Here is a 12,817-nt window from a genome sequence, read left to right as displayed (position 1 = left end):
TGAACATTAAAGATTAGAAACTCTTATTGTTTTTTACATATTATTATTAATTTACAATCAAAATTTTAGATTACCCCCTAAAAATACTTTTTTGGTATTGGTTTTTGTACTTTACCTATCTGTCAATCTTTCTACTAGTTTGTAACACTTTTTTTTTTTTTTATATTTTATTATCTTCCAGGCACCATCCTAATATTCAAAATTTAAAATTTTTATCTTAAAAATTTAAATTTAAATTTTTAAAAATATATAATAATATGAAATAAGAAATTGATAATTCCTTAGGCTCAAATATAATTTTTTTTTATTTTTCTTTTCATCTCTTTTTCAAATAAAATTTTTAATCAAAGAGTGCCTTAAATTTTTAAGTGGGCACAAATGTTCTAAACATCGCTTTCGACCTCATCGTGGGTCCACCGCGCACTTTCTGGCCTCGTGTTTCACGCACTCCTAGAGAGAGAGAGAGAGAGAGAGAGAGAGAGAGAGTCGTCTGCTCTTATACAAGTTGATTTAGGAAGTGGTGAATAAGGAGCGACAGAGATAGAGTTGACAAGGAGCAGCAGTAGCCATGGCAGCTTCTTCAATATCCGAGGATGCCCCACTTGCAACCCGAAGGTAATGATTTTCCAGATTCCCTTTTCTCTAAATTTATGTTTCGTCGTTTCTATGCTTGATCATTATGGTTGTAAGATTTGCTCTTCTGGGTCCGAGCTATAATATGTTTTAACTTTCCTTTGTTGATTTTCATTTGTGGGTGGTTGGTGATTATTGATTTATCGGTTTTGATTTGGCTGTCGGCTGGTTTGGGTTTTTTATTTGTATGTTTGTATTGCTGTTTGTTTATGTTTTAAAGTAGGATCAAGGACAGAGCAACGATTACAAATCGGCTGGAACAGGGTTACTGCGGCTGTGGTATGATGCTATGAGCCATAGGATTATGTTGATTACATTTGAGTATTCTTGATTTTGGTTATTAATTGAGCTTTGGGTTTTGGAAACTAGGATTTGGAGTGTGTAGTTAACTGCCCAAGTTCTTAACTTTGGTAAATTTGGCAGTCAAAATTTTGGGGATCATTTGGTTTGTTGACCCTTTGTGGAGGAATAAAGTGTCAGAAGCTGTTTATGTTTTCTTTGCATTTAAATTTAATCTCTGAAGGACACAATAGATATAAGTGAAATCTAAACTTTCTGAAAACAGTCGCAATAGTTGAGGAAGACTGTTTTAGCTTGAATTTGGATTCTAAATAGTACATATACCAAATGCCACCTTAGAATTGAGATGCTTAGCTCCTGTTTGGCAGCGTTTAGTACATTGATTCATTTGTTAGGGTGTGGCTCGTATTGGTGTCGGCAGCCACATCACCCAGCCGCAGTCGTTGACACTGGAGACGGACGGCCACCAAACTCTGCCTACCATGTTGACTTTGCAGCTGCCTTGTTTGACTTCCTCCCCCTCCCATATGTGTATATATGTGTGTGAGTGTAGTGTTGTAGAGTGGCAAGTTGTGTGGGCTTTGGGTTGTGTTGTGTGCGTGCAGAGAACTGTATTATGAGAAAGCTGAGAGCTGTGTGTTGCAGAGAGGTGTGGTGTGCTGTGTGTGAGGCAGAGTGAATCCTTGTGGAGAGAGTGAGAGAGGAGTTGAGGGCAATAGCCTTCTCCTTCTCCTTATATAATTCTCCCGACGGTTATAGTGGATTTTCTGCTCTCCTGTGGATGTAGGTCACAGTGGACCAAACCACGTAAATCTGGTCTCGTATTTTAGGTTGCGTAATTTTGCTTGTGCGATTGTTGCTCGTAGATCACTTCCCAACATCATTCACATGCTCAGGAAGACTGTTTTAGCTATCTTGAATTTGGATTTATTTTGGATTGTAGAATTTTTTGACAAATTTGGACAGCTGAAAATTTTATGGGTTTTGTGATTGTTTGATCAGAATTTCTTAAACCTCAGGTTTTTTTTCTTCAATTTTTCCTCCAGATAAATTCCCCCCTACATAAACATAAATGGGTATGCATTCCACTGAATTCATGACTTATCCAGATCAGTTTCACCTCAATATGATTTAGAGAGTTCTGAATTAGGATGGCTATATGACACCAGAATAACACAAGCATCGTTGTTTCATATGCCACTGAATTCATGACTTCTCCATGTTAGTTTCACCTTAATATGATTTAGAGAGTTCTAAATTCATATGGTTATCTGATGCTAGAAAAACGCAATTATTGTTGTTTTTGTTAAGAATTCCACTTACGAGTTTGTCACACATTGGAAAATTTGAGTGGATGATGGTACTTATATACCTGGTTGGGCCCAAGACCGAATAGGCTTAAGCTTTTGGGTCAAGTTAGTGTTCACCCATTTATATCAAGCATAGCCATTGACTCCTTCAGTGCTAACAAGTGGTATTAGAGCCTATGGTTCGTAATTCTGGGTGAACGACATCGTAAAAGTCGATACGTGAAACTAATTCTCTTGACGTGCTAATAGTTTGAGGACTAAGTGTGTGACCAAGGCCAATAAGGATCATCTAGGTCTGAGATGAATCTGAATAGGGTCAAGACGTGGGAGACAGGATTGGTTCGAAGGCACGTGGAATGCAATCTGAGGCACGTAAGGCGCTAGTGGTAAGGCCCACTTGAACAACTGTTAGGGAATTGGGCTTACTCCCATAAGGGAGACGCTTTTCGTCCAAGGCAGAGCAGTTGGAACTCACAAGTGAGGGAGAGTTTATTTAGAATTTCACTTGTGAGTTTGTCCCATATTGGAAAATTTAAGTAGATGATGGGTGCTTATATGCATGGTTGGACCCAAGACCTAATAGACTTAAGCTTTTGGGTCAAGTTGGTGTTTACCCATATGTATCAAACCCACTCGTGGGCTCTTCCGGTGCTAGCAGTTTCATCTGCCACAATAAGTTAGAGTCATTGCACTGTCTGGGACACATAAGACATAATAATAATACAAATATAAAATAGGTAGAAAAGAAAGATGGCTGGAATTGAAAAATGTAGAACATAAATATCACATTACTAATATTATCAAAATAAAATATTTTACTAACAAGTATTTTAAAATTGTTAATTAATGCATCTATTGTGAGTATTTAAAGAAATAGTAAATTTTGTATCATTATCATCCTCATTGTAATATTTTCCCCCTCTCGCCTATTGAGAATGATTTATGAAAGAGAGGGGAAAAGTGAGAAGAAAAAGTAAAAAATAAAATATATTTTTTGGTGTAACGGTCCTGTAGCGGTTACGTAACGGCCGTAGCAGCCTTTACATAAAGGTCGCGGTCCGTAATGGGCGCTACAGCCGTGATTTTTTTTCTCACCAATTTTGCAGTGTGTAACGGTATCGATAACCCAAAAAACCGTTACTTAATGGCGTTGCGTAACGGTCGAAGCCTTTAATTAAAACCATGATGATGGGTGCTTATATATATGGTTGGACCCAAGGCCTAATAGGTTTAAGCTTTTGGGTCAAGTTGGTGTTCACTCATGTGTATCAAGTCCATCTATTGTTGGGGATTAAGGAGCATCAATCACACCACAAGTAAGAAATAAACAAGCAAAATGAACAGTAAGATTTAACGTGGATCGGCCCAAACTAGCAAAGTTGGCTTCGTTTTCATTACAACTCAACAATATCTCACTTGGAGACGGAGTCACTATCTCAACTTTAGTTGGTCTTTATGCTTGAAGACAGATTTAAGCACATCGTTCAGATGTATGGGGGCTGACAACCGTCTCATCCATAGTCAGAAAGAATTACTTCTTGACATTTATCGACGATCATTCTCAGAAGGTATAGGTTTGCTTTCTAAAATATAAATCAGATGTCTTTGATGCTTTCAAGATATGGAAAGCAATGATTGAAAATGAAACTCGTTTAAAAATCAAGAAGCTGAGAACCGAAAATGGTGGTGAGTATGGGTATCGCATTTGGGGCGATGAAAACAAGAAGGTAATCAGAAGTAGAGATGTGATCTTCAATGAAAAAGTGATGTACAAGGACAAACACACAACAGAACCCACAGAATCAATTTAGAATGAAACAACCAATGTAGACTTGGATGATGTCCTAGAAGGTGTCGGGACACAACAGCAAAACACCGAGAATTCTTAGGCGAAGGAGACACAACAGCAAAACGCTGAGAATCCTCAGGCGGAGGAACCTGTGGAGTAGATCGTCGCACCACGGCCTTCTACTCCAGCTCCAAAGCTTAGGAGATCTTCTCGGCTCGATGTACCAAATAAAAGGTATTTGAATTATATTACTTCTTACAGATATAGAAGAACCTAAATGCTATGATGAAGTATGTCAGGTGGGAGATTTGAGCAAGTGAGAGCTTGCGATGAAGGACGAGATATAGTCCCTCATCTCCAACAAAACGTGGGAACTAGCTAAGTTGCCCAAAGGTAAGAAGACTCTTCACAATAAGTAGGTGTACAGGATCAAAGATGAGCATGATTGTTCCAAGAGGTACAAGGCCCGGTTTGTAGTCAAAAGCTTCGAGCAGAAGGAAGGAATCGACTACACCGAAATCTTTGCACTAATTGTGAAGCTAACAACCATTCGATCAATTTTGAGCATTGTTGCTTCGGAAGGTCTACATCTCGAGCAGTTGGATGTGAAGACGACATTTCTTCACGGTGATCTAGATAAGGAGATTTACATGTACCAGCTAGAAGGATTCTCAGTGAAAGGTAAAGAGAATCTTATGTGTAGATTGAAGAAGAGCTTGTACAGTCTCAAACAAGCTCCTAGGCAATGGTACCGAAAATTTGACTGCTTTATGTGTAGGAAAGATTTTCAAAAGTGCAATGTCGACCACTGTTACTACTTCAAGAGGTATCGGTCTAGCTATATCATTTTTTTTCTATATGTCATTGACATACTAGTCTTAGGACCAGATATAGAAGAGATTAGAAAATTGAAGTAGCAATTTTCAGAGGAGTTTTACATGAAGGACTTGGGTTCAGATAAACAGATACTTGGGATGTGGATCTCTAGAGATAAGTAACAGAGAATGTTGTAGTTATCTAAGTCGGAGTATATTAGCCATGTTTTTACAGAGATTCAACTTGAGCAGTGTTAAAGCAGTAAATACACCATTGGCCGATCACTTCCGCCTCTTCAAGGATCAGGCTCCCCAGACAGATGAAGAGAAGAATTTCATGGCTAAGGTTTCTTATGCCTTAGCCATTGGAAGTCTCATGTATGTCATGGTTTATACCAGAGTAGACATTGGCCAAGCAGTGGGAGCTGTCAGCAGGTTCATGTCAAATTTAGGGAAGACTTACTGAGAAGCAGTGAAGTGGATGTTGAGGTACCTACGTGACACTATTAATAAGTGTCTATGTTTCGGCAAAGGAGATTTGAAAATTTAAGAGTATGTTGATGCCGATTTTGCTGGTGAAGTTGATCACCACAAAAGCACCACCAAATGTGTTCACTATTAGTACAACAACTGTTAGTTGGATGTCACAGATACAAAATATTGTTGCCCTATCCACTACAGAAGCTGAGTACGTAGCAGTGACAGAAACCAACAAAGAGATGATTTGGCTTCAAAGTTTGTTGACAGAGTTTGGAATAAAGCAGGTGAGAAATGTTTTGCACAGTGACAGTCAGAATGCTATACATCTGGCAAAAAATTCTACATTTCATTCTAGAACCAAATACATTGGACTTCGTTATCACTTCGTTAGATCTCTATTACAGGACGGAGTGTTGACACTTGAAAAAATTCAAGGTAGTAGGAATCTAGCAGATATGTTGACAAATGTGGTGACTACAGAGAAGCTGAAGTTGTGCTCAACTTCAGTTGGTATTCATGTTTGAAGACAAATTTGAGCACATCATTTACCTATATACTGGTTGAGATGGTGTCTCCGTCTCCAAGTGGGAGATTGTTGAGCTGTAATGGAAACGGAGCTAGCTTTGATAAGCTGTAGAGTGCCAGCATTGTTGTGCTGTATTGTCGGTGCCAATCCCAGTTCGCCTCGTTGAATCTTATTACCACCTTCCATTTCTATCCATCCCCATTCATCTATATAAATGGATGTGTTTGCGTGTAAAATATGTGAGTATAATTGAGTTGAAGGTTAGAGAGAGAGAGAGAGAGAGAGAGAGAGAGGTGTGAGAAAGAGTGAGTTGAGTTGAGTGGAGTGCAGTTGCCTCCTCATCCTCTTGTATTTTCTCCCAGTTTTTAGTGAAGATTGGTATACTCGTGGACGTAATCTAGTTTGGGCCGAACCACGTTAAATCTTGGTGTTCATTTTGCTTGTTTATTTCTTGCTCGTCGCGTGATTGTTGCTCCTCGATCCCCAACAGCTGTAGTACTATGGTACCCACTATTGCTACATAAAACCATGATTTAATTAGCATGAACAGCTGTTTACCAACTTTTAAATTTTTGGAATCCTAGCAATTGTGTAAATACTTACTGTTTGGGAGAACGAAAATTTTGTTTGTTCTGAAGCAGAACTGGATGTAGTGGAATTCTATTTGTGTTGCATGTTCCTGCCTTAGTTCCTTTGTGTAAAGTGTAAAATATAAATTTGCATGAAATGCTATGAACATAATATAAGGTTTTTGTCCCATAAGAATTCCCTGTTTTGGTTTTGACATTTTTAGCAAACTGACTGAGATAAAGTCTATTATTGTACATGTGTTGATTGCTTGAACTTTCATCTGTGGATTTGGCAACATGAAATACATTAGGTTAACTACATTCAACTGATTTGAACTTATTTTTCTTCCTGGATCAGTGGTTTGATATTTGGTAGGTGTCAAACCTGGATTACTGTTTCCTTGACATGATGCAGTTTTAGTTTATGTTTACTATTTCATTTGATCATGAAAAAAGAAAAATGATTTTTTTATAGTTTAGCTGAAAGCTTGAAACAGTGATGTTTTTTTCGTTTTCGTTTTTTTTTTTTGTTTTGTTCTCTCTTTCTCTTGCAAACCAACTGGGTATATGAACCATTTATGCATCTACCGAGTGTCATATCAATGTCCTATGATTAAGATTTTAAATTTTCAAGTGGCATATTACTTTTTTGTTAACAAGTTTTGATCACTAATGCTGAAGGATGCACTCAGATACCTCCTGAGAATGATATGTTTCAACATTTTTTTCTTGGCATTTGAATGAAAAAATATAGTTTAGAACCATAAAGGAGTGGAGCCATGTGAATGTGATTTGGAAAAATAAGAATGGCATCATTTCATTCATGTTATTAAAGCTGGTACTATGCATGGAAAGAAACTGATTCTTTTTGGCTTCAGCATATCAAAGTTACTGTGGAAAAGACAACAGAATCATATCATTTTCATGATATGTCGCAGCTTGCTAAAGACATAAGACTACAATGCAGCTGTTTTTGGGAACCAAAGATATCCTTTTTTTTTGGCAATAATAATAATGTGAAAAGTTTACCCTCAAAAGGTAGGAAGAGAGGGATGATCATACCTGACTCTTCATGCTAATATGTTCTTTGATTTTTATTGAGCTTTTGACATTGAGGCCTCCTAGTTGCGGAAAGTGCATTTTGCTGAAAATAAGATCAAGCTGTCAGTGGATGATTTCATGACAAAGACCTACATATTGCACTAGATTGCATACATCATGCATTCACACCAAAGCGCACATGCGGACTTGCTTTTGTACTAAAATTCTAATAATTTATTTTTTGGTTTACTTACGCATTTATCTCATAGGTTATTAGGGAAAGTTGCATTGGTCACAGGTGGTGCCACTGGTATTGGAGAGAGCATTGTGCGTCTATTTCACAAACATGGTGCTAAAGTTTGTATAGTTGACATTCAAGATGACCTCAGCCAGCATCTCTGTGAATCCCTTGGTGGTGATTCAAATGTGTGTTTTTGTCATTGTGATGTCACGATGGAGGAGGACGTTCAACGTGCAGTTGACTTTACAGTTGATAAATTTGGTGCACTTGATATCATGGTTAATAATGCTGGGCTGGGAGGGCCACCCTCTCCTGATATCCGTAACGTCGACCTATCAGTGTTTGAAAAGGTGTTTGATGTAAATGTGAAGGGAGTATTCCTCGGAATGAAGCATGCAGCTCGGGTCATGATTCCGCTGAAGAAGGGCAATATCATTTCTAACTGTAGTGTTTCGAGCACCACTGGGGGCTTAGGTCCCCATGCATATACGGGATCCAAGCATGCTGTTTTGGGGCTCACAAAAAATGTTGCAGCGGAGTTAGGAGCACATGGAATACGTGTGAACTGTGTTTCTCCTTATGCTGTGGGAACAAGCTTGGCTTTGGCTCACTTGCCTGAGGAGGAGAGGACTGAGGATGCAATGGTGGGTTTTCATTCCTTTGTTGGGAGAAATGCCAATTTGCAGGGGATTGATTTGACACCCAATGATGTTGCTAATGCAGTACTCTTCTTGGCCAGTGATGAAGCAAGGTATGTAAGTGGTCTTAATCTCATGGTTGATGGGGGCTTCACGTGTGTGAATCACTCCCTTAGAGTCTTCAGGTAAGGAACAAGGTATATGGGGAGACTATGGACTACCACTCCAGTTATTAGCATGCCTTGTCTGGATGTGACTGGTCAGTTTGTATCTCCTTTAGATGTGGATCAAGAACATCAAATTCCACAACCAACATTGATGTGCATCTGGTTTCAACTTCAATGTAAGAAATGATAGCTTCAAGTCACAACTAATCTTTCCTCTTCTCTGTGTATCTAACCAAACTCGTTTTATGAGTTTGGTAGCTTATCAATGTTCCTACTTTAATACAAACGCCAGCCCTTTTTGTACCTTCCCTTTTGCTCCCTTTTCATATGCCAGGCAAAATCATGATGCTCTTTTCATGTAAGAGCTGAATGTGAGATCAACTTATAACGTTTAATCTTACCTAGTGTCCAAGAGAGACATTGAGTTTGTATTGTGTTCATTTGTACCAAATATAATATAAAATTTTGTCAAATTTTTATTTAAATTTACACAAATTCAAATCAGTGAAATCCATGTTTTCAAATGCAGCAGTATAAATATACCATGGGCCCTATTGACCCAACGAGTCCAAAAACATTCATCAATACTAAGAATGCACACTTAATTTATGTGAAAGGAGTGAAATACGTTTGTGCGATAATATTGGTATGGCTGAAGCAAAGACTATGGAACTCTGTAATTGTAAAGAAGGATCTACACGCATCTCATCGTAACCAACCAATCACCATATTTTACATCCATATCTAGAAAAACATGCAGATGACAAATCATTCATTGAGTATTGACCCATTTTATCACCACTACATTTATCTATAATCATGGATTTTGAATATTACAAAATGAACCAAAATTATCTATTAGTTAAAAAAACAAAAATACATCTAGTTACAATTGTTATTGTCATCATAGCTTTGAAGGAACGATAATTTTTACAAAACTAAGATTGTCATCATAGTTATGTAGGATTGATATTTTTTTACAAAAGCAATCTATAAATTAAACGAAAGGATTAGAATAGAAGAGCAAAACAATCGAAAATTTAGAGATTTTTGGCATACCTAGCGACATCGTCCTAAAAGTGTGGATAAGTAGTCGCATGTCCGTTGAGCCACTGCCACTGCATGAAATAGAAAGAGAGAAAAAAAAAAATCTCACATTGTTTTCTGAAAAAATAAATTAAAATTTAAGCAAGAAGAAAAAACTAAATATAATTTGGGACGAGTCATGCCTTACGGTTGCAATGTTCGTTTTTCATGATTATTATTTTTTCATTCTCAAAAGAATGATTTTGCAATTTCATGTCCATGCATATATAAATAATTTGTGACAAGACAAATTTGGAAAATCCATAATTTCACAAGCTTAAGTGATTTAAGCTACCACATCTCCTCTTCTCTAATTATGGCATGTGGGTTTGTGATGGTGTTGGGACATGAACCATTCAATAAATTTGAGTCCAATTACTTTTGCCACGATCAATTTTCCACATATAAATTTAAAGCGTAACAAAAATGAAAAGAATTCTATAATGGATCTAAAATTTTTTTCAAAAGTGAGATATTATGACATGGTGGAAAAAGTTAGACAATTTCAAATAAATATCTTACATTAAATTTGAAATAATGCATAAAATCAAAACTTTAAACTTACACTTCCAAACACTTCCCTATTATCATTATTTCCAAAAACATAACTTCTTAATATTCAAAATTGAATTGATGTATTTTGAATATTGAAGTAAAATAATAAAGAAAACATGATGAGAGCTTTGAGAAAACAGCAATGAAAACTGAGAGGAGGCAAAGTGAGGGCCTCTTCATTCCTTTGATTTCTAAAACTCAGTGAAAATTGGTGTAAGATGCATTTCGCTTTGTAACATTTCATTATATATTGAAAATCCAACTTCGTCATTGGGAAAGGGATCGCGATTGATCAAAAATGTCTTCGTCAATCCCTATCTCGCCAAATCTCCTGCCTACTACCTTCCAAACGTGCACTAAAACCCTAACAATGCCAGCTTGTAGGACATTCAGGCACTGTCGCCCAAGCTCGATTCGAAAGAGCTCGATTCGGAAAGATCTCGATTTGGAAGAGCTTGATTCAGAAGTGTATAATAATGCTAAATTTGGAAGTGATTCCATATTTGTTTGACCAAAGTCTTCAATTGTGTCAGCAGTGTTACCCTCACATGCTCACTGAAATTTCAGAAAGTTGCTTAGTGTATAAGCTTTCTATTTCTTCTTTTTATACCTGTATTTAAACCCACTGCCATTCTTTATTAGCACTACCTCTCCCACACAGGAGCAGCTCTTAATCGACACCTCATCTGGGCATGTGCCACGTCAGCATGCTCAAGAATAATTTCAGTTATACACGTGTAAAAGCTCCATTCGTTGTGGCTGAAATCTATTGCGACAATATTCTTTCTTTCTTTTTTTGTTATATATATATATATATATATCATGTAGCTGCATCATTGTAATTAACAGAGTGCACCTTTCTTTTCATTTTCCTTTCTGTTTAGTTTCTGTTTTCACTGCTGTTCTATCACGTCCATCTTCTCCACTTGCTGGTCTAAGCTTCCAGCATCGGCTTCCATGGCGGAATCTCCTGCTACATCGCAGCAACCTGCTACATCGACACCTTCCACTCAAACATCTATCGTCTCTCTTCCCTCCCCAACCAATTTGATTTCTATCAAATTAACAAATGACAATTATCTCCCGTGGAAGGCGCAAATCGTACCTTACCTCCAAGGCCAGAATCTATTCGGCTATGTTGATGGCTCTATTGTTCCTCCCCAACTGCTAGATGAAAGTTCCAAACCAACTTCAGCCTTCTTTGCTTGGCAGCAACAAGACCAAGCCATCATGAGTGTCCTCGTAGCCTCTCTCTCTCTGAATCCTTGATTGCTCATGTTCTAGAGGCCTCTTCTTCTTGTGAACTATGGACCATCCTCGAAGCTTTATTTGCTGCAATATCGCAAGCTCGTATCATGCAAGTGCTGCTACAACTCACCCATAGCTCTCAAAAAGGGTTCGGACTCCATTTCTGAGTACTACCGCTGTGCCAAACTTCTCCAAGATACACTTGTTCTGTCTGGTAAAACATTATCATCTTCTAAATTCATCACTTTCCTCTTGGCTGGCTTGGGCTCAGACTATGATTCAGTGGTCACTTCTATTACCACCCGTGTGGATCCTCTTACTTCAGTACATGTCTATAACCATCTTCTTACTCATGAGTCCAGAATAACACATCAAATTACTGGCATTACCACAGCCACTGAATTCTCGGCTAATGCCACTCTAAAACACTCCGGCAACACAGCCTCCCGAGGATGTGGTTTCTCTCATGGCAGGGGCAAGTTCAGAGGGCGTGGTGGTCGTGGCAGAAATGTTGGCCATGGTTTTCCCCCCTCCCCATCCTTCTTCCCGTCTAATCGACCCACTTGTCAAGTATGCCATAAGCAAGGTCATACAGCAATTTCTTGCTATCACAGATTTGATTTTAATTTTCAATCCCCCCCTCCACCTTCCCTCTCGGCTCATTTCACTTCCGGTCCACATAATCCCCCCTGCTCCCACTTCTGCAAACAACATTAGGTACCCAGATTCAGCTGCGACTCACCATTTTACTCATGATTTTTCTAACCTCTCCCTTAATCCTTTTGAGTACAAGGGTGATGAACAAGTTCGTGTAGGTGATGGTACCTCCCTACCTATACATCATGTTGGCAGCTCAACCATCTCTTCCACTAATGGCAATCTCCTTCTCTCTAAACTCTATTATGTTCCTTTAATTTCGAAGAATTTAATTTCTGTCCGACAGTTGTGTGAAGATAATTCTATTTATTTTGAATTTCACTCTTCTTTTTTCTGTGTAAAGGATTCCTGAACTCAGCAAGTTTGTCCCCATGGTCCTATTAAAGATGGCATGTACGTTTTTCCACAATCTTCTCCTTCTCTGCAAGCTTCAGTTGGTGAATGTGTCTCCTCCACCCAATGGCATCTTCAGCTTGGTTATCCCTCCATGCAACTTGTTCACAAAATAATTTCCCAAGTTTCTCTACTTGTTAGGTCCTCCACCTCCTTGGGTTTATGTCCCTTGTCCTGCAAGTACAAACTCCATCAACTCCCATATGGCCGATCCTCCTATCGTGCTCCTGCACCTCTCCATCTTGTGTTTTCAAACGTCTGGGTACCTGCTGCAGTGCTCTTTCGTGGTGGTTTTAAGTATTATCTTTCTTTTGTTGATGAATTCAGGACGTTTACCTAATTGTTTCCTTTGTGATGTAAATCTGATGT

At 38.3% G+C, this 12,817-nt stretch overlaps 1 protein-coding gene across 1 annotated transcript; it reads left to right on the top strand.

Annotated features, from left to right (window-relative positions):
• The first annotated feature begins 369 nt into the window (after positions 1-369).
• Positions 370-8,808, top strand: LOC131163849 ((+)-borneol dehydrogenase 2). The gene is made up of 2 exons (XM_058120645.1): positions 370-615; positions 7,733-8,808. Exons 1-2 carry the CDS (start codon positions 569-571, stop codon positions 8,529-8,531), a joined length of 846 nt encoding a protein of 281 aa, XP_057976628.1. The 5' UTR covers positions 370-568; the 3' UTR covers positions 8,532-8,808.
• Positions 8,809-12,817: the final 4,009 nt, after the last annotated feature.

This window comes from Malania oleifera, chromosome 9, assembly GCF_029873635.1.
Source record: "Malania oleifera isolate guangnan ecotype guangnan chromosome 9, ASM2987363v1, whole genome shotgun sequence".
NCBI lineage: Eukaryota > Viridiplantae > Streptophyta > Magnoliopsida > Santalales > Ximeniaceae > Malania > Malania oleifera.
This window is presented reverse-complemented; position numbering and strand designations above follow the sequence as displayed.

Excerpts from the sequence above, each read along its gene's own strand:
- LOC131163849 (XM_058120645.1), top strand. The coding sequence starts at position 569 with ATGGCAGCTTCTTCAATATCCGAGGATGCCCCACTTGCAACCCGAAG. Across the intron at positions 616-7,732 it reads GCCCCACTTGCAACCCGAAG|GTTATTAGGGAAAGTTGCAT; the intron begins GTAATGATTTTC and ends TTTATCTCATAG.